This window comes from Rhinatrema bivittatum, chromosome 1 (assembly GCF_901001135.1).
Source record: "Rhinatrema bivittatum chromosome 1, aRhiBiv1.1, whole genome shotgun sequence".
Lineage (NCBI taxonomy): Eukaryota > Metazoa > Chordata > Amphibia > Gymnophiona > Rhinatrematidae > Rhinatrema > Rhinatrema bivittatum.
The window spans coordinates 696,168,642-696,191,542 of record NC_042615.1 but is presented as its reverse complement, the minus strand read 5'-3'; the positions used below and the strand labels follow the sequence as shown (position 1 = coordinate 696,191,542).

The 22,901-nt window shown below is 47.2% G+C and overlaps 1 protein-coding gene across 1 annotated transcript in view; it reads left to right on the top strand.

Annotated features, from left to right (window-relative positions):
* The window catches only part of AP3B1 (adaptor related protein complex 3 subunit beta 1), a 1,093,919-nt gene that overhangs the window by 82,305 nt on the left and 988,713 nt on the right, over positions 1-22,901 (top strand). The window contains 1 exon segment of the mRNA XM_029575420.1: positions 5,374-5,443. Coding sequence (XP_029431280.1) covers positions 5,374-5,443 — 70 coding nt within the window.

Genomic DNA, 22,901 nt, shown 5'->3' with positions numbered 1-22,901 from the left:
TTCAGCACACTTAATAAAAAAAAAAATGATCAGGAAAATTATCTGCATTAAGAATTTTTCTCAATCGACAAGTCTCAAAAACAATCATAACTTCCTTTTCTTGGTATGGAAAAAATACAATTCTCAGATAAACCCCCTTTTCTAAGATAGTCGTCTTAGCTCCCTGTTGTAACATCAAACCAGAATGGAAGAATTAAGATATGACTTAGACTTTTTCTGAAGGGAGTAAGAATTTTTTCTAAACTATGAGCTTCATAACTAAGCTGACCAGAACTGCTCAGCTATTGACTTCCGAGAGGTGCTGGACTGGCGTAGCAGGATTCAAGGAAATTAAATTAAGATTAAATGTCTCATGCCATATCATCCTACTACACCAGCCTAGACGCATGGGATGTACCCAAGCCAATACTAAGGGTAGGAGAAAGTCAAAGCTCTTCTAAAGATGCACGGCTTGAACACCCAGCCTTATAGTATTGGAAAACGTGTAAAGACAACCAAGAAGACTGCCTTACAAATATCTGACAGTAATTTCCATCTTTGAGTAGGTCTGACATCTGAGTAGCATGAAAGGCCTGCAAAATCTTCCAGCCATTGGACAAGGGCTGTGGATATAGCTTTCTTAATCCATTTTAGCTAAAGAAGATTTGAAGACCGCCTCACCTTTCTGTGGTTTCCCCAAAAAGATGATAGCTTTAAAAAAAAAACCCAAAAAAACAAACAAACCAGATGATGGATCTTCAGGGGAGGTATGCTTAAGGGGCTTGAAGAGAGAATTTTCCCAAAAAAACTAAGTATGGGATTAAAGTCCTATTGGGGTACCAAACTCTGAAAGGAGGTGAATAAGCTTAACTCTATGAAGGACATGAGCAAACATCCAGGTAAGAGGCAACTGACCCACCCTGGTTTAGATCATACTTTGTTAGGAAGATGTATAGTTGCACCTCGTAGTTCATTAATGATTTATTGTTTAATCTGAGAGAGATACAAGCACAATGAGTATAGGATTAGAATTAAAAAAAAAAAAATCTCTTAATTGCTTCAAAACTAAATTCAGTTAGAGGGGCAAAGTGGTCAACAAGTTGACAATACAGTACTGAAGTAAAAGCTTTTAAACATTTTTAAAAATGTTTTAAATTTTGTGTATATTTCCTCTTGCTCCTTTTTTTTGGGGGGGGGGGGCTTCTAGGTCATAGATAGGTCTTTGTGAGACTTCATCTACAATTACCTGGGTATTTTGACCCTCTTCCATTCCATCTACTCCAGCCAGGGCGGCCCTAGGGCAAATGGCACCCCTTCAACTGATCCCCATCACCTAGTCTTTTGGCTTGGATTAGCAGGGGCATAGGTGCACACAAACTTTTTCTATAAATGAACAGCAGTGTGGGATCCCTCAGCATCTACTCCCCCACACACCTCTTGTAAACTTCCTCCAGCATCAGTTCCCCTGACTTTAAGCCTCCAGCATACCCTTTTTCCCACCATCCTCTCCCTTGCTCCTTACTATACCTAACAACCTCACCCCTACTTAAATCCCTAACCCTAGCATCTCCCTCTTGCTTCCTCCCACTCTGCCCCATTGTTACCACATTTGTTTTTCTCCTGTCTCTTCATGCAAAATACCCATTTAGCAGTAATGCTGCTGCAACCATTTTTCCCCCCATCTATGCAAGTCCTGTGTTAGCATGTTAAAAACTTGCAGACAGTCACAGACAGGAAGAAATACTCATGTATTAGTATTTATGTATGCTGATTGCACAATGCACAAGATCAGCATATAGGAAGTGCCAGCCCATGAGTTTTGAACATGCTCAAAGGGCCAGCCCAGACAGGAAAGGAATAGTGTCAGTGTCAGCATGGTTTCCAACTCTCTCACCAGGTCTGGGTTTACAAAGTCTGAGGTGCAGTATGTATGGCTGCTTTAAAACCCTGTTCAGCTATCTATACATGCCCCACAGGGAAAGGTTTTGATGCAGAATTGCCAAGGGGGAACAGTTTTTAAGATGGAGGTTTTCAGCCCCCTACTGTCATCTGTCTTCTCCGCCACTGCCTACAATTTTTCTAAATACAATTTAAGAAATTATTTAAATCATAATTACTCAGCAACCAGTCACCCCTCCCATCTTCTGTGTCCTCTACCTCTCCATGTCCTTATGTCTGTCTTCTTCCTCTCTTGTGCCCCTTATTCTGTTCTTTTCATGCCACCCGTCTCTACCCTTTCCCCTTGGTGTCTTTCCTTTCTTCCTCTGTACCTTTTCTTTTTTTTTCTCTTTTCTCCCTCTTTGCACTCTGTGCCTTTCTCTATGCTGCCTCACTTCAGCAGCTTTCCAGTAGATTCTTGACCCAGCACACAAAGGGCAGAACAGAGAAAATCTTTGCTGCTGGATCTGCTAAGAGCCGTATTGGAAGACTGCTAGGTCCTACCTCCTCTCCCCATGGTTTTCAATTATAGCACAGAAAAGAAATTGAGGACACAGCACATTATCTGCTATGAGGTGTTGGCCCAGCCTGCCTTCCTCCTTCAAAATAGGAAGCCCTGCAAGCAATGTTCTCTCTAAATTTTGATAGGCTGTGTATGCAAAAATTCTTTTGTGCAACTTTTTTAGGCTTGTAGTCGGGGGCGGATTGTGGGAAAATAGTGGCCCGGGGGATTTTTCTCCATACTGGCCCATGGGTAACGAATTACATATACAATATAATTTACATATATGTACACACCCTTATATTTCGGTATGGTCCTCCCATATCAACACAGTACTATTTGCCAACACTCAAAGAATAACACCCCCACCTATGAAAAAGAATACCACAAATATTACACCAGAATTTAAAATATCAATACACTTCCTATCAGGAAAACAGAACAGGCCAAGCTACTACAGATCCCTACAGAGAAATCACATGCTAAAAGAATGCTTCATCTCAGTCTTTGCATGCAGAACACAAACTCTCACCAAATACAGAATACAAAATAAAGGAGCACAAATGACAAAAACTGAAATGGAAACTCCATGTATTAACAATAGAAAAATAGAACCACCATTCCTCATGAAACATAAAGCATCAGTTATAATAGTAAAACCATAATAAAATAATATTTTAAAACTACTGATAAATAGAATTTCTATTAATTAAAATCATATACATTTTTTACAATGTCCCAAACACTAATAAAATATTTCAAAACAGCACATATATCAAATAACATTCAATAATTAAAACTAATAAGGATTTTAAAAAGCCCCTGCTGTCCCCTTCTGTGGGAGCTCTTTATTTCCAGTCACCCTGATATTGTCGAGGATTAGGAGGTTATCCTCTCTCTCTCACACATACTCACATGTCCATTCTCTCTCACACATACACTGTCACATACATACACATTCATGCTCTTATACCCAACCATAACCTCCCGCTCTCACTGACACTGACACACTCTCAGGCTCTAAGGGCCTTATTTTCCAAATGTATCGCAAGCGGTAAGGGACATTTCGAACTCGAAATGTCCCTTTTCACGTGCGATACCAAAATGGGGGCGGAATCGGCCCCGGAAGAGGAGGAGTCGGGGTGTCACCGGGTCGACTCCGCGACGACGGCGCACACAGCGAAAAGGTAAGTGCCTTTTTCGCTGCCTATTTAGCTCCCAATAGCTACACCTCCTATGGTGGCGCTATTGGGTGTGAAACCGGCAGCGATCGCACCACGACGGTGCGATCGCTGCCGGCTAGCGCAGGCCTGTCCCCCGTTTCAGCCCCCCGCCCCTCATCTTCTAAAGTATCGCAGGCCCGCGATACTTTAGAAAATGAGGCCCTAAGACATTCCCCCCCTCCACACATACACACACAAACTCTTACTCCCTTGGATTTTCTCATACACACTCATGCTCTCACACTCACACACACACACTGACCCCCAGGCAGGCTCCCATTCATTTTCACACCACTCCCTCCCCATCCCCCAGGCATGCACACATTCATTCTCACACACACAGACCCCAGGCAGGCACCCATGCATTCACACACACAGACCCCCATGCAGAGTCCCATTCATACACATGCACACACTAAAGGCAGACCCCCTCTCTTTCTTTTGCCAGTAACCTGGGAACCTCTCTCATTCCTCTGCTGCCACTGTCACTGCTGCCGCATAGCTATTGGGGAGGCGCCGATTGCTGCTACTGACACTGAAGACCATTCTGCTGCCTCCTCTGTGCAGGCCCCGTGGGCTTCCACTTTCTCCATGCTGATCTCGTACATTGTGAGATCCGCATAGAGAAAGTGCCATTCTTGCACATTACCAAAGATTACATGTGCCAATCACTAAAAAGTAATTTATTTTTTTTTACCTTTGCTGGCTGATCTTAGTTTTCTAATCTGTTGGTCACAGGCTTTTTTTTTTTCCACCTTCCCTTTCTTATTTTTTTGCCAACTCCTTTTATATTTTTTCTATTTCTTTTCTCTCCATCCTCTTCCCTCAAACACACACTCAGGTTCTCATTCTCACATGCTTTCTCTCTTCTCACACACACAGCCTCTCACTGTCACATGCTGTGTCTCATACAATCATTTTATAATACAAAAAAAAAAAAAATCACGTGACGGGAGTGACCGGCCCACCGGGGTAAGCCCGATCCCCCGATAGGTCAATCTGCCCCTGCTTATAGTGCACCAATTTGAACTAAGCTAATTGTAACTGAGCAAGCATATAATGCACAAGGTCAGATGGACATTAATAGGGTAAGGGGAGGTGAAGCAGGATGGCTGTGATGCTGTGGCTAGCAAAGCCTGTCGTACCAACTGCTGAAGAAGAGAGGGTAACAGAGTCTATCCCTGTAGCTGCTGAAGCACTGCAGGCATGTTCAAGCCTTGTGGGTCATCATTCATTGGATGTGCTGCTAATATGAGTCTTGAGATGAGCACAGCCAATTTATTTACGATGTTTGTGCCAGGCAGCACCAGCAGCATTTTCAGACACTTTAATTTAAAGATGAGGCAGGCGGGTATGGGAGAGAGAGGAAGAGGAGAAAAGAATGAGAGAAGAACTAGAGAATGCTAGAAGGAAAGTGCCCTTATGTCATGCTCAAAGTCTTAAGTATGCAGCTTTCCTTGTTGTTTCTTGTGGATTATAGTTTTGTTACTTATGACTTAAAAAAAAAACAAACAACAAAATAAAACGGTTTACTGTATTAAGTGTTATCTATCTGAAGAGATATCTATGGGTCTGCATGTCTTAAGGTTATTGAAAGTATAGATGGCACTGATGGATTCATGACAACAATGGCAGTCAATCCACAACTTAGGAGTGAGATGTATCTTATTCACTGTTTGTCCATCTTTCAAAGGGGTAACTGAAATTCCAACATTTTTCTCTAATTTTCAGAAATGAAGATCTAAAGCAAATGCTGGAGAGCAATAAAGATTCTGCCAAACTGGATGCAATGAAAAGGATTGTTGGGGTATGTGGAAAAAAAACAAAAAAACCAGCAATGTCTTAGTATGTTACCATTTTGGTTTGTATCATTGAATAGTAAGTTACATTCCAGAATAATTGTAGTAATTAGTCTCTACATAATTGAAAATTCTAGTTATAAATGCATAGTTAAACTAGGTAAGTATTAAATATGGTGCACAAACCATCTATATCAGCTGAAGTGTAAACATTTGAACCCTGGTCTATGAATCTTTGCAACTTGGTACCATACTTTCATCAGATTTTCCCTAAAGCTTTTTCTTTTTTTTGTTTTCAAATAATTCCACATACAATGTTATGAATTAAGTTTCTAAGTATTTGGGTGCATATTCTTAAACATGTTGAGGAACTGGACATGAAATTGCCCATGTGTGGGTATTGATGCTTTACTAATTATTAAGAGACACATTCAGGCTGGTGCAATATCGGCGCGCAGAAAGCGGGTGCTCGTGATTGAGTGCCCGCTCTCCTAACGTGCGCTGATGCACCTCTCCAGGGTGTCCAATGTAATATTTAAATGGGTTGCTGTTGTGTAGAAAAAAAAAAAGGCACTAGGCTTCCTTGGCAGAGGGCACCTAGGAGAGGTGGCTGTGCACAGGTTAGGAAAATGGTCGCTCATAAAATTTAAATTTAGTGTCCTTTTTCCTAATCTGTCAGCAAGCTTTTTTTTTTTTTTTTTTTTTTTTTTTTAAATCTTTTTAGTTTCCTCCGGGGTAGGGTTTAATTTTTGTGGGTAAAAATGTGTGCGTTGGGCACACATTTTATGTCTTTGCATCAGGGTAAAATAGCTAATTGCCTCAACATGAATTTACATGTGATGCGTTTGGTTGGATGAGCTAACCCCCGTTTTGCATTGGCAGTTATGGACGTGCGTCCAATTGTGGCCAGCGCACAGTATTGCATCAGCCTGTCTGTATTCAACTGGCACTGCAAAGTTTTCAAAAGGAAACACTGGAAATGAGGAAGTAGCCAAAATACAATATAACCACACTTTGAGTAATGTTTAAAATGCAATGCAGATCCCTCCAGGAGTACTGTAAAGATGGATTCTCACAGGACAAGCAGGATGGTAGTCCTCACATGGGTGACGTCACAGGATGGAGCCCAATCACGGAACACTTTTGTCAAAGTTTCTAGAACTTTGACTGGCACCTACTGGGCATGCCCAGGATGGCACCAACCCTGCAATCAGCAGGGGTCCCCCTTCAGTCTTTTTCCGCGCAGCAGTAGCTACGCGGGTAAAGGAGCTCTACAGAGATTCCCGACAGGAATTTTCCTCACGGAGTTGGCCTACAGGGGGTCGCCCTATAGAATTTTTACTTCCGTGGTGGTCTGGTAAGTTTTTTTTTTTTTGTTTTTGTTTTTTTTTTTTACCCGGTTCCGGTCGATTGCCATAGAGTTCTATCCTCGCGGCCTTCTGGCCATCAACCTCACCGTGGCTAAATTTTTCAGAGGCCATGGCGTTGGGGTTCCATCTGTGCCCCGACTGCTCTCGCACAATGTCCATTATAGACTCCCACAAGGTTTGTGTAATGTGCTTAGTGTGTGAGCATGATGTCCTCACTTGCACCAAATGTGCCTTAATGACACCAAAAGGTCGCAAGGCCAGAATGGAGAAAATGGAACTTCTCTTTAGGTCTCAAACACAGACTCCGTCCATAGTCTCGATGTCGTCCGAGCTGACACAGTCTGTCGCGCCAGTATCGGGCACTGGCCAGTGTCCGTCCAGCGTCAATAACTTCCCAGCTGTTGACTCCCTCTGTTCCCCCCTCAGGAGAAGGATCGAGGAGATCGTCGTGAGAAACATAGACACCGAAAGCTGCAGACCATCGACTCAGGCAACCCCTCGATGTCGCCATGGTCCGAATCGCCGCCGAAGAAAGCCCATCCAGAAAAGGCATCGTCCCTTTCTGAGTTCGGGTCACCGAGGCAACCCTCACCTGGATGGGTGCTGGGAGCCGCGATTCCGCCTTTAACGGTGGTCCCTCTGGCTACTTCTCTGCCTCCGCCTCCGGAATCAGGGCTGCTCACTCCAGGTGTCCGTGAAGAGCTGGACCGAATGATTCAGGAGGCCATCGGCAAGGCGAAGCAAGGTTTCCAGATTCCTCCGATACCGGTGTCTGTGCTGATTCCTGAACCGGCCACCGATCCGATTCTGGTAGCACTGGCACCGCTACTGTCGAGAATGGAAGTGCTACTTGCCGCTTTTCCTCTGAAGGATCCGGGGGCACCGATGGTCCCGGTGCCCTCCTCTCCAATTCCTCTTTCATCAGAAGAAGGAGAAACTCTGTTATTCCTTCCTCCATTGGGAGTTCTACCGATGCCTCAGCCATCGATGTCACCGATAGCGTCTTTGCTACCATCTGTGCCCTCTGTGCCTCTGGTGCCTAGACCAGGACCTTCAGGAATTCCATCATTCCATCCCTCTAATGATCCTGGGGGTGCCGGTGATGAACCCTTTGATCCATGGACCGATGATTCGTCCCAGGATACCAATGATTTACCATCACCACCCTCTCCTACCGAAAGCAGGAAGCGTTCTCCTCCAGAGGACTTGTCCTTCATTAATTTTGTGAAGGAAATGTCTGAGTTGGTTCCATTCCAACTGCAGACTGAACAGGATGCCTGACACCAGATGATGGGACTTCTACAATTTCTGGATGCTCCTAAAAAAAATCACCTCTATCCCTATCCATGAGGTCCTCCTGGATCTTCTGAAGAATTGTGAACACCCTGGTTCGGTGGCACCAGTCAACCGGAAAGCAGACACCACATACCTGGTCAAGTCAACTCCAGGGTTCCAGAAAACTCAATTGGATCACCATTCAGTGGTTGTTGAGTCTGCCCAAAAGAAGGCCCGACGCTCAAAACCACATTCCTCTTTCCTTCCAGGGAAAGAGCAGAAGTTCTTGGATGCCATTGGTTGGCGTGTCTTTCAGGGGTCAGTGCTTATCTCCCATATTGCCTCTTACCAGCTTTATATGGCCCAGTACAGTAGGATCCTATTTAAGAAAATTTAGGACTTTGAGTCCCTGCCTCAGCAGTTCCAAGAACAACTACAAACCCTAGTTCACAAGGGATTTGAAGCTGGCAAACATGAGAAGGTCAGCATATGACATTTTTGATACCGCTTCCAGAGTATCAGCAGCAGCTATTTCTGCATGAGCCTGGCTAAAGTCTTCGGACCTACGACCGGAAGTCCAGGACAGATTATCCGACTTGCCTTGCATTGGTGACTATCTTTTTGATGAGCAAATTCAGCAAACAGTGGCACAGCTCAAAGATCACCATGAGACTGTTTGCCAACTCTTTCTGTTACCTTCTGAGTATCCTGCCAAGCAAACATTCAGAAAGGACTCCAAAAAGTCTTTCTATCGCCAAAGGAAGTCGTATCCATCTCCATCCAGAGGTCGCTCAACTAAGCCTTACCAGAAGGCCCAATCCAGACAACCTCGTAGGCAAAAACCACAGGTAGCTCCTCAACCAGGTCCTGCATCTGGTTTTTGACTCTTTCCTAGAGAGCAGGACTCAGCTTCCACTACCGCAGGTACCAGTGGGAAGTAGATTGTGCCATTTCAACATATGGCACACAATCGCCTCAGACCAGTGGGTTCTTGCCATAATCACTCAAGGTTATCACCTGAACTTTCTCTCCGTTCTGCTGGATTCCCCACCTTGGCTGACATGGGGAACATCAGACCACTCACTATTTCTGGATCAAGAAGCCTCCCTCCTCCTTCGATCCAGAGCAATCAAACCAGTGCCCTACTCCCAACAGCGCCTCGGATTCAATTCCCGGTACTTTCTAATTCCAAAAAAGTCAGGGGCATTCGCTCAATTTTAGACCTGCGTGCCTTAAACAAGTACCTACAAAGAGAAAAGTTCAAGATGGTAACCTTGGGTTCCCTCCTTCCTCTTCTGCAAAGGGAAGACTGGTTCTGCTCTCTAGACCTCCAGGACGCTTACACGCACATTGTAATAACTCAGTCTCATCGCAAATTTCTGCGATTCCTGATAGGCCCAAAGCAGTACCAATACAGAGTGCTACCATTTGGCCTGGCGTCTGCACCAACGGTTTTCACCAAGTGCCTTGTGGTAGCAGCATTCATCCGGACTCAAGGTGTCCATGTCTACCCCTATCTCGACGATTGATTGATCAGTGCTCCCACTCAGCAAACTGCTCTGACGTCCTTATGTCTCACCTTGCACACTCTGATCTCCCTAGGTTTTCTCATCAATTACAAAATATCCAACCTAGTCCCATCTCAAACTGTTGTTCATAGGGGCAGATTTGGACACCTTCAAAGCAAAAGCATTTCTGCCTCGAATGAGCTGTCACTCTCACTTCTCTCGCCCATCAGCTGTAGCCTCGACAAAGCTCAACTGCACACCATTTTCTAATCCTAATGGGACATATGGCGTCCTCAGTGCATGTCACTCCAATGGCCCGTCTTGCCATGAGTTATGCAGTGGATTCTAAGGTCACAATAGATTCAATCAACTCAACCACTGTCAGCCATTGTCCACATCACCAACCTGCTTCGCCTGTCTTTGGCTTGGTGGAAAAATCAGTCCAATCTCCTCCAAGGCCTTCCATTCTAGGCTCCAGATCCTCAAATAACCCTTACAACCGATGCCTCCAACCTCGGCTGGGGTGCACATGTTGCCAATCTGCAAACACCAAGGCATCTGGTCTCCAGAGGAAGCCAAACACCAAATAAATTTCCTAGAACTACGAGCAATCAGTTATGCTCTCAGGGTGTTTCAGGATCACCGTTCCAACCAGGTCATCCTGATTCAGACAGACAACCAGGTGGCACATCAACAAACAAGGGGGAACGGGCTCCTACTGCCTGTCAGGAAGCTGCACAGATATGGGTGGAGGCCCTTTCCCATTCGATGTATCTCAAGGCCACCTACTTGCCGGGAGTGGACAATGTGTTGGCAGACAAGCTGAGTTTCACCTTTCAACCGTACGAGTGGTCCCTCAACCCCACAGTAGCGGATTCAATATTCCAGCGTTGGGGTTACCCTCGCATAGACCTCTTTGCATCTCCTCAAAACCGCAAAGTAGAGAACTTTTTCTCTCTCACTCGCAACCAACATTCTCTGACGAGATGTATTTTCCCATTCATGGGCAACCGGTCTCCTTTATGCATTCCCTCCACTTCCACTTCTCTCAGACTCTCGTGAAGTTACGTCAGGACAAGGGAAACATGATCCTGATGGAAACCACACTTGGCGTGGCTAGTGAGGGGCTGATTCTTTAGGACCTCTCCATTAGCAGGCACATTCTACTGGGGAAGGACCTGCTTCTGATCACCCAGAACAACAGGTGCCTGCGCCACCCCAATCTTCAGGCCTTGTCCCTGACTGCCTGGATATTGAAAAGTTAATTCTTCAGCCACTCAACCTTTCGGTTCCAGTTCCAGTGTCTTGATTGCTTCACGAAAGCCTTCCATGAGAAAGTCTTATTTTTACAAATGGAACATGGTGTTCTTCCCTGTCCCTTGATCCTTTTACTTGTTCCACCATGAAATTTCTAGACTATCTCTGGCACTTGTCAGAATCAGGTCTAAAAATGTCTTCCATTAGGATGCATGTCAGTGCAGTAGCAGCCTTCCATAAAGGTGTTGGGGATGTTCCTATTTCAGTTTTCTGAAGAGCTTGCTCTCTCTCAAACTTCCACTGCGCCCTCCGGCCCCTTCTTGGGACCTCAACCTAGTTTTGGGTCGGCTCATTAAACCACCATTCGAGCCTCTCTACTCCTGTGAACTTCGCTATCTCACATGGAAAGTGATTTTTCTTTTGGCAATCACATCCGCCCACAGAGTTAGTGAGTTGCAGGCCTTAGTCACCTATCTGCCTTACACTAAACTTCTGCATGGCTGGGTAGTACTCTGCACTCACCCAAAGTGGAGTTCTCTACACACTTTCACCGCCTAGTACTGTTTGGACAGGGATGGCTGATATAGCTTCGGCCAGTCTGTCCTCGAATCTTTCAGCTGTAGAACCCAACTCTTCCTACCTACGGCCCATTGTTTGAGTTTAGGCTGTCTTCCTCTGTTAACAACCGTGTCGGTGTTGTTGTGCCTGTTGGCACCTGGTTAGATGCTGGTTGGTCTTGCTATTATTCAGGAACAGCCTGTAGCTAGGGATTCACCCATGTGTGAGGACTACCATTCTGCTTGTCTTAGGAGAAAGCAGAGTTGCTTACCTGTAACAGTTCTCCTAGGACAGTAGGATGTTAGTCCTTATGCAACCTGCCTGTCACCCCGCGCAGTTGGGTTTCTCCTATTTTTGTTATTTTTAATCTAATTCTGTGTTAAAAGACTGAAGAAGGACCCTCGTGGAAATGTGGAATAGGGCATTCTCAGTATGCCAAGTCAAATTTCTGGAAACTTTGACAGATGTTTTCTGTGTCGGGCTCCATCTGATGTCACCCATGTGTGAAGATTAACAGCCTGCTGTCCTCGGAGTATACCTGTTATAGCTAAGCAACTCTGCTCTTCCAACTTTTGGCCGAAGAGGACACTAGGCACAAAATGCTGGAGATCCTACAATTTGTGGATGCCTCCAAGGAGGTCATGGCAGTGCGGTGCACAACATTTTCCAGGACCTGTTCGTCCACTTGAGGGAGCACCCCATTTCAGTCAGTCGTCCCCCCACCAGTGAACCGAAAGACTGATGCGGCTTACTGGGTGTAACCTACCACAGGGGTTGTGTGCCTCCATCTTCCGCATAAGTCCGTGGTGGTGGAATCTGCTCTCAATAGGGCTAAGAGGACATGGACCCATGCTTCGGCTTCTCTGGGTTGCAATCACAGGACCCTGGATGCCCTAGGCTGGAAAGTCTTCGAGGTCCATATTGGCGGCCTGAATAGCATGTTACCAGTTGTATATGGGTTAGTATTCTAGGAACCTCTGGAAACAGGTTCAAGATCTGGTGGAGTGCCTCCCACAACAGCTTCAGGAAGACTTCCTGAACGTGATTCAGCAAGGATTGGAGTGTGACAATCACAAGGTCCAATCCACTTACGTCTTCGAAACAGAAGCAAGGGTAGCTGCTGCAGTCATAGATGCCTGCCGCCTGGCCTGGCTGTGGGCCTCTGATCTCTGGCCAGAGATGCAGGAGCGCATTGCAGACCTCCCTTGTACTGGTGAAAATTTCTTCGGAGATAAAATCAAGGAAGCAGTGGCATAGCTGAAGGATTATCACGAAACCCTCCAGCACCTGTTGGCCAGCATCTCCGACCCTCAGTCCTCTGGCAAGAAGCCATTAAGGCAGAGTTCGAGGTGGCTTTTACCACCCGAGGAAATATTATCCTCCAGTGAGTGGAGTGAGGTCACAGCGTGCTGCACCTAGAACACGCATGTGACAGCCGCACACCCCTCGGCCACAACAAGCCCTGCCATGGTGTTTGACTGGTTGGGAGAGAGTTTAAGCCAGCAGCCTGCAGACTTTTGTGCACCGCTGGTGGGATTCCTTTGGACCAGTGGTGCTATCCATTGTTTGTCTGGGGTACAGGCTGAACTTCCACAGGGTCCCCCCGAAATCACCTCCCTGCCCTTCATGGGGGTATTTCGGCGCACCAGCAAATTCTGTGAGTATAGCTTTCCACCCTTGTATCTACTCAAGATGTCAAACTCATACCGTTCAGTCAGCGAGGCACTGGGTTCTACTTCAAGAAAACAGGAGGCCTCTGTCCTATCCTGGATCTGAGGGCTTTGAACAGATGCCTTGCAAGGGATCAGTTCAAGATAGTTACACTGGGGGCCCTGATTTCTCTCCTACGGAGAGGGGACTGGCTTTGCTTCCTCTACTTAAGATGCCTTCTCCAACATTGCCATCTTTCCCAACCATCGGATGTACCTTCCATTCTTAGTGGGAGATGAACACTTCCAGTATAGAGCACTGCACTTCGGCCTTCCATCCGCACCCCGCATTTTCATGAAGTGCCTAGCGGTGGTGAGTGCTTACCTCAGGAAGCAGCAGGTGTAGGTCTTCCTCTACCTGCATGACTGGCTCATAAAGAGCAACACCAGGTGCGGGGCCTTGTAGTCTCTCCAATCCTTCATCCAGATTTTGGAGTTCTGGGTTTATGATCATTACCCGAAGTCCCAACTGGTGCCATCCCTACAGCTGGACTTCACTGGGGCCAGGTTCAAAACGTACCGGGCACTAACTATATGGGGTCCTTGGCAGGGGAAATCTCTCTGAGTCACCAGGCCTCTGCACACAAGATGCTGCACTTGCTGGGCCACATGATGGTGACAATCCATGTTACGCCTTTTGCTTGGCTGAACATGCACATGGCGCAGTGGACCTTACATTCCCAGTGGCATCAGGCTATCCAGGACCTTCGGCAGGCATCAGTGTCACACTGACACTTCAGGAGTCCTTATCGTGGTGAGAGACCTAATCCAATCTTGAAGTGGTAATGACTTTTCAGTTTCCGTCTCCACAGATCACCCTCACTACTGATGACTCCCACCTGGGTTGGGGAGCTCATGGCAGCATGCCATGCCATTGGGGGAGCTCGGCAGGGCTGCGACCAGGAGTTCTCTCCATACTTTAGTCCCACACTACTGCCTGGATAAGGACTGTCTGTAATAGCAGTTTTGGTCAGTCAGACCTCCGTTATCTTTTTCATTCGTGAAAACCAACTCTACCTACCTTATGCCCTGATTGGATTCAGGCTGTCTCCCAGGTCGTCGCAGCATGAGTTGTTGTGCACTTTGGCACCTGTTAAGTGCTGTCTGCTGCTAGCAGTTGGGAGCAGCCTGTAGCTACATATTCACCCATGTGTGAGGACTATCATCCTGTTTGTCCTAGGAGAAAGCAGAGTTGCTTACTTGTAACAGGTGTTCTCCTAGGACAGCAGGATGTTAGTCCTCACGAAACGTGCCCACCACCCCACGGAGTTGGTTTTTGTTGACTTTTATTTTATTTTGAAAATTTTGTGTTCTCCCAGGACAAGCAGGATGGTAGTCCTCACAGATGGGTGAAATCAGATGGAGCCCTGTCACGGAACCCTTTTGTCAAAGTTTCTAGAACTTTGACTGGCACACTGAGCATGCCCAGCATGCTACCAACCCTGTGGCCACACTGGGTCTCCCTTCAGTCTCTTTTTTTTTTTTCCTTGCAGAGCTGTTGCTTCGTGGTTAGTGGAGCTCTGTGAGAACTTTTTTCCCCCTCAGTTTACAATTCGAAGTTTTTCTTCAAGTTTTTCCCCACTCCGGGATCCCCCCATCGCGAACAGATTCCTCCAGTCTTCGATAAGTCTGTTTTGCGTTTTGGTTTTTTTTTTTGTTTTTTAGTTTGCAGTCTGTTCCCGAATGGCCACCGACCACATGCTGCCCTTTTTTATCATGGTGACCGGTTTTTGGAAGTGCCCGGAGTGTCCATGGACTGTGTCCATAACGGACCCACACTACATCTGCGTCCTGTGTCTTGGGTCTTCCCACGAGGTCCATCAGTATTCCAGCTGTGCTCAGATTACCTCCAAAGGCCGGTGTGCCCACCTGGACAAGATGGGAGCATTTGTTTGGTTCCAAGCAATCCTCTCCATAGACTCCGGTACCAGGTATGTCGAGTCATAGGGATCAAAGTGACTTGGGACCTTCACCTTCAAAGCCCTGCTGAGAGGATCAGGGAGCGGGAGATCGCCCCTCACCGGCATCGGGACACTCTAAGACTTCTGCATGGTCTTCCTCTGTGCCGAAGAAGGACCGGGCCGAGCACCGTGGGAAGCATAGACACCAGAGCGGCACCTGCCTCAGCCGAACCCCCTCCAAAGAGGCCCCGGGGAGAGGAGGATCCATTCTCCTCTGGACCCGGTAGGCCAGGGTGTTCCCCCACCGATATCTGTGCTGATCACCGATCATCTGCATATCCCTGAGGACGCTCCGGTGATGCTCAGCCTGCTTCCTACTCCAGAGTCTGTTTTGTCCGCACCCTGGTTGTGAGAGGAGTTGGATCGTGTGGTTTAACAGGCAGTACTTAATGCCCTTTGGGGTCTCCAACCGCCAGAGACGCCAGCCCCCATACCGGCATTGGAACCGGCGCCCTCTATTTTGGCGCCTATGCTGGAAAGACTGGATGTGCTGCTCTGTGCCTTGCCTACACAGCCCGTGCCAGTGGGCCCCTCCGTGCCTGGCCCACCACCAGTGCTTCCTCTTCTCTCTATCCCAATCCCGGGCTCCTCTGAGGAGGAAGATGTGGCTCCTTGCCCATCTCCATGGACGGTACTGCCGATGCCGGATCCCATCCCCGGGCCATCAGACATACTGGTGCCCCGACGTCCATCACAGGTCCCGGTGCCCTCAATGCTGGCACCACAGCTGTTTGTTCCACCTCACTGACCATCTGTGCCCGCGCCCCGTTCTCTGGGTTTTAGCCTCCCTCCTCGACCAAGGCAGTTTTCCGGTGAGGAAGTGGCCCCTTATGACCCATGGGAAGACACCTCCTCTGAACATTCCTCGGAGGCCTCCTAGGACCTTCTGTCGGAGCCTTCCCCTCCGAAGAGAGACGGCACTCACCTCTGGAGGATCTCTCCTTTGCAAGTTTTGTCCGGGAGATGGCGGAGACCTTCCCTTCCAGCTTTTAACAGAAGAGGATGCCCACCGCAAGATGTTGGTGGTCCTCCAATTTGTGGATGCTCCTAAGGAGGTGATGGTTGTCTCGGTGCATGAGGTTCTTCAGAAACTCCTTCACCGACTCTGGGAACACCCAGGTTCTGTGGCTCCAGTCAATAGGAAAACAGATGCCACCTATCTAGTACAACAGGCCCTAGGCTTTCAGAAGAGCCAGTTGCCACACCAGTCAGTGGTAGTTGAATCAGCCCAGAAAAAGGCCAAAAGGACCCGCCCTCACTTCTCTGCCCCTCCAGGAAAAGACCACAGAGCCTTAGATGCCCTGGGTCGAAGAGTTTTCCAGGGATCCAAGTTTATAGCTCACATAGCGGCATATCAGTTGTACATAAATCGGTACAACAGGAACCGCTGGAAACAGATCCAGGAGTTTACTGAGACCCTGCCACAACAATTTCAGGAGGGCCTAGAATTCATCCTCCAGAAAGGGCTGGAAGTCGGAAAACATGAAGTGAGTGGCCTATAACGTTTTTGAGACAGTGTCAAGAGTCTCAGTGGCAGGCATTAGTGCCAGACACTGGGCCTGGTTAAAAGCCTCCGACCTTCGACTGGAGGTTCAAAAGAAACTGGCCAACCTCCCCTGTACAGGAGAACCTGTCTGGGGACAAAATTCGGGATGCAGTGGCCCAACTCAAGGACCACCATGAGACCCTACATCACTTATCAACTACCAACTCTGATCCCTCTTCAGCGACCCGTAGAGATCCACATAGGGATACCAGGAAGCTGTTTTACAGGCAACAGAGACACTACCCCCCGGCATCCCATGCTCGTACAGCATTGTCCTCCCAAAGAGGCCACTCTTGCCAACAAAGAACACTTAGAGCTCAGCCATCCCCTCAGCCTGGTCCTGCAGCTGGCATACAGAGAGCAGAAACCTGTCCCTTTTGCCCGCACCGTCCGACCCACCTGTGGGAGGTAGTCTGCCAATTCGGCAATAATTGGTTCCCAATTACCACCGACCAATGGGTATTATCCATCGTAGCATGAGGTTATCGTCTGAATCTCTTCAGTGTTCCTCCAGACTCCCCACCCTCCCCTGTGTGGAGCCTCATGGAACATGCATTTACCCTCGAGTTGGAACTCTTGCTCCTGCTGCAGTCCAGAACTGTGGAATCGGTTCCCTGGGCTCAGCGGGGATGAAGGTTCTGCTCCCGGTATTTTCTCATCCCATCCTCAGTCTCTGGGCCTTAAACAGGTTCATCTGCAGAGAACGGTTCAGAATGGTATCCTTGGGTACCCTACTTCTGCTTTTGCATCAAGGGGAATGGCTCTGCTCTTTGGATTTACAGGACGCCTACGTGCACATTGCTATTTTTCCACCTCATTGTGAACATCTGTGCTTCGTAGTAGGCCACCGGCACTTCCAATATAGGGTTCTCCCCTTTGGGCTAGCTTCTGTGCCTCGGGTCTTTACAAAATGCCTGGCAGTGGTGGGAGTACATTTGCACCGGAACGGGGTGCATGTGTTCCTATATCTGGACAACTGTCTCATTAAGAGTTCTTCAAAAGAGGGAGCTCTTCAGTCCTTGAATGTGACATTGAGCCTCCTCCAGTCACTGGGGTTCCTTGTGAAGTACCCAAAATCCCAGCTGACTCTTTCCCAGCAACTGAACTTCATCGGGGCAGTCCTGGACACCACGGTGGCCAAGGCATTACTTCCCAGTGAACGCATGATCATCCTGGCCGGGCAGGCCAGATCCATCTGTTGCTGGTGGAAGGCCTCGGCCCACCTGCTCCTGAAGTTGCTGGGTCACATGGCATTGTCTGTGCATATCACCCAATGGCCCGCCTAGCCATGAGGGTCACACAATGGACCCTGCGGTCTCGGTGACACCAAGCCATTCAGAAACAATCGGCACTAGTCCAGATAACCAAACCACTCCAGCTCTCCCTCGCCTGGTGGGCGTGAGAATCCAACTTAAGCAAGGGACTTCCCTTTCAGCTCCTGGCTGCTCAGGTGACCTTGACCACGGACCCTGACAACCTAGGCTGGGGGGGGGGGGTGGGCATGTCAACGGCTTCTACACGTAAGAGGTGTGGTCGAAAGCCGAGGCAGGCAATGCGGTATGCGCTCTACGCATTCCAGGACTGCCTGTCCAACAAGGTTGTCTTGATCCAGACGGACAACCAGGTGGCCATGTGATATGTGAAAAAACAGGGGTGCACAGGCTCTTATCTCCTCTGCCAAGAGGCAGCGCAGATTTGGGCCTGGGCCCTGTCATGTTTCATGCTCCTTCGGGCCATCTACCTGGCAAGCACCGAGAATGTGGTAGCGGACTGCCTCAGCCGGACATTCCAACCCCACGAGTGGTCCCTGAACCCCTGTGTAGCTGGTGGAGTCAGCTGGAAGTGGATCTCTTTGCGTCCTCGCAGAACCTCAAGGTGGACTGATTCTGCTCCCTGTACGGGGACCAAAAGAGACCAGCCATGGATGCCTTCGCCCACTCCTGGAGTGCAGGCACTCCTATATGCGTACCGTCCAATTCCGCTAATAGGCAAGACTCTTGTGAAGCTATAGCAGGACAGAGGCTCCATGATCCTCATAGCCCTGCACTGGCCGCGTCAGGTCTGCTTTCCCATTCATTCTCCGCGATCTCTCTATCCAGGGGCCCATTCGCCTGGGCACCTCGCCTGATTTCATCACGCAGGATCAGGGCAGGTTACGCCACCCGAACCTCCGGTCGCTGTCCCTAATGGCCTGGATGTTGAAAGGCTAATACTACAATCCCTTGACTTTTTTGATAATGTCTTACCAGTCCTAGTAGCTTCATGTAAGCCTTCCATGTAGAAGTCATACCAAGCAAAGCAGAGAAGGTTCTCGTCTTGATGCATACAGGAGGATCTTGACCCTTTCTCTTGCCCCATGCCTAGGCTTTTGGACTACCTCGTGTAAGGCACCAATCTCAGTGTAGCCCTTAGGGCGCTTCATGAGAGGTTTGCCTCAACTGAAGCCTCCACTACGTCCCCCTGTTGTGGTCTGGAACCGCCACATAGTGCTGGCGTGGCTCATGCAACCTCCGTTTGAGCCCCTGCGCTCCTGCGAGTTCAAACGCCTCATCTGGAAGGTCATCTTCCTCGTAACGGTTACTTCTATCTGCCTTACACGAGATTCTTCCACGACAGGGTGGTGCTGCGCACTCATCCTAAGTTCCTGCCTAAGGTAGTGACTGATTTCCACCTAAATCAGTCCATCGCGTTGCCCACCTTTTTCCTAAGACCACACTCTCATCCAGGTGAGTGGACTCTGCATACTTTGGACTGCAAGCATGTTCTCACCTTTTATTTAGACCGCACCGCTGGAATACAGACTATTTCTTTCCTGGCAAGCCAAAGACCTCAGCAATGTAGCAGTGCTTCAATGGGATAATATAGGATTTGGCCAATTTAACTCTCCATCTACTTTTAGGACTTTCTGTCCCCCGCTAACTTAGGAGCTGAAATGTAGGGTCATGAACAGCAGGCCTAAATTTTCCTAAATTTAGTATTCTGTTTGGATCCAATTTTTTTTTAATTTTTAGCTGAAAATAGGTGCCAAACTTAGGAGATTAAATTTACAAGTTCAGCTTTTTTTAAATCTTGCCTCTAAAGTGACTAAACAGGGTTTTCACTATCAGATTTTCTTTTATCTTTTATTTATACTCTATTATAATTTGAATAATACCAATTTATAGAAATGAGGTATTAGATCTGAAAGAATGTGTGTGCGCGCCCATATATATTAAAAATATTTTTGAAAAAGATGTTTGGCTCTTAATGCTGATCATATGACAGCATTTTCAATTTTAGTGTCATGATTCACTGATCCCTGTGAAATCTTGGTCTGGAAAGCTCTGATCTCCTACCTCACGAAGGAGTACGTACTGAGCAGTGTTGTGAACCATGCAACTGTTTGTGTCCTGTGTCTGCCTGTTTCTCTTCTCTCTAACTGCAGTTTCTCTTATACTGTGAATTCTGAGTGTAAGCAGAGTGTGGCTTGTGTGGCCATGCCACCAGGGCCCCTCTGGTGTGTTCTCCCCCCAACTCCCCTCAACTTAATTTGCACTGGGCACAATGTTCCTTTTGCTTTTGATACATACCTTTTGCTCCTAGTGTGTGAGAGAGAAACTCAATCACAATTAGTCACAAGGGGATGAGGAAAAATTAAAATATGGGTTCTTTGTTTGTTTTTAACTTTGCTGTCACAACCTAATATTGAACTCTCTGAATTTACAGAGTTCAATATTATATGACAAACACTTATCCTTTGGGGAGGAGGATGAACACTAGGAATGGAGAAATATTTTAGGAAACTTAATTTAGGATCTAGTTAAAATTTGTAGAGTCCAGGAGCAAAGTAGTATGGGTGCTGTTAGTTCTGAGGAATGGCTCTAGCTCCTCTTTACAATCTGTGGCTTCTGATCGTGTTTAATTTTCTTGTACAGAGAACAGTGGTTTTTGCCCAGAACTTTAATAAATCAAGTGACATTGCAAGTTCCATTTTTGAGTACACTTTACTGTTTGGTTATTGCAAGTTATATTTTAATGACATTCACATAGTGCTCAGTTCATCTAAATTCTTGATTTAGAAGAATATCGGGGAGAAAGTATTCATAGACTTTATTTTTTATTTCGTTTTCTAAAAATAATTGCATCCCTGTGTTACACAGGACCTCTGAGTCCTATTTATTTTGAGGAATCTTTTATGCTAGTTTTCTAGACATGCTTTCCTTCTTCAAATTATGATACACTGTGAACTTCATTACAGTATTGATCATCCTTAACTTTTCCCAGTATGGAAAATTGCTCTCATGATGCTGCTAACTTTAGGAATTGGACATAGGAAGTGTAATGAGCAAGCCTGTGTCAAATGCAGGGCCGGTGGAAGCACTAGGCCTGGGCCTAGGGTGCCGAGTATTAGGGGACGCCGCGAGCAGTGGTATCCCGAGGGGAGCCAATGCCCCCAGGCGCAGGGAGGCTCATACGGCCGCCGGTGGACCTCATCCCACTGGTGGCTGAGCAGCGACACATAGCACGCAGGCAGATCGGCAGGGCTGCGGTCTAGCTCACGTCACCACGGCCCGAAGAAAAAGGTAGCGTTTAAGCTTGCAGGTGCTCCTCCTCCTTCCTGCCTGTGCGGCCCCGGAAGAAAACGTTGCCGGAGCCGCGTGGGCAGGGAGGAGGAGGAGCATAAGCACGTGAAGAAGAGGAGCAGCACTTACGGGCCGCTGCGAATCCAAGTCGCAGCGGCCCAAGAAGAGGAAGAGGCCGGTAGCAGGGCCGCCGTGGATCCCACATTGGCGGGCGGCCCGATAAGATCAGTGCTGCTGCAGAGCCCATCCTGCGGCAACCCATGAAGAGGAGGCCCAGAGGTGAGAGAGAGGCTGAGGGCCTGTAGAGTGTGTATGTGTGCATGTGTGAGATCCTGTGTGTGTAAGTCAGACAGCATGTGCCAGTGAGAGACTGTGTGTGTGTGTGAGAGAGAGAGCATGTGAGAATGAGAACCTGACTGTGTGTTTGAGGGAAGAAGATGGAGCGAAAAGAAATAGAAAAAAAAGACAATATAAAAGGAATTGGCAAAAAAATAAGAAAGGGAAGGTGGAAAAAAAAAAAAGCCTGTGACCAACCGATTAGAAAACTAAGATCTGACAGCAAAGGTAAAAAAAAAAAAATTACTTTTTAGTGATTGGCACATGTAATCTTTGGGAATGTGCAAGAGTAGCATTTTCTCTATGCAGATCTCACAATGTACGAGATCAGCATGGAGGAAGTAGAAGCCCACGGGGCCTGCACAGAGGAGGAAGCAGAATGGGCTTCAGTGCCAGTAGCAGCAATCTGTGCCTCCCCAGTAGCCATGCGGCAGCAGTGTCAGTGGCAGCAGAGGAATGAGAGAGGTTCCGAGGTTGCTGGCAAAAGAAAGAGATGGGGTCTGCCTTTAGTGTGTGCATGTGTATGAATGGGACTCTGCCTGGGGGTGTATGTGTGTGAATGCATGGGTGCCTGCCTGGAGGTCTGTGTGTGTGTGTGAGAATGACTGGGAGCTTGCCTGGGTGTGTGTATGTGAGGGAGCCAGTGAGTGTGAGAGCATGAGTGTGTATGAGAAAATCCAGGGGAGTAAGAGTTTATGTGGGAGGGGTGTGGAGGGGAGAGAGTGTCTTAGAGCCTGAGAGTGTGTCAGTGTCTGTGAGAGCGAGAGGTTATGGTGGATATAAGAGCATGAATGTGTATGTGTGAGAGAGAATGGACATGTGAGTATGTGTGATAGAGAGGATAACCTCCTAATCTTCGACAATATCAGGGTGACTGGAAATCAAGAGCTCCCACAGAAAGGGACAGCAGGAGCTTTTTAAAATCCTTATTAGTTTTAATTATTGGATGTTATTTGATATATGTGCTGTTTTGAAATATTTTATTGGTGTTTGGGAAATTGTAAAAAAATGTATATGATTTTAATTAATAGAAATTCTGTTTATCAGTGGTTTTAAAATATTCTTTTATTAGTATGGTTTTACTATTATAACTGATGCTTTATGTTTCTTGATTTTATTTGCTTTATGAGGAATGGTGGTTCTGTTTTTCCATTGTTAATACACAGTTTTCATTTCAGTTTTTGTCTAATTTGTGCTCCTTTATTTTGTATTCTGTATTTGGTGAGGGTCTGTCTCTGCTCTGTGAGTGTGACCATGATGAGAGATTCTGCAACATGTAGTGTCTATATAGGGATCTATAGCAATCGGGTTTGTTTTGTTTCCTCAGTAGGTAGTGTATTGGTATTCTAGGACCCAGTGTAATATTTACTCTTGCTTT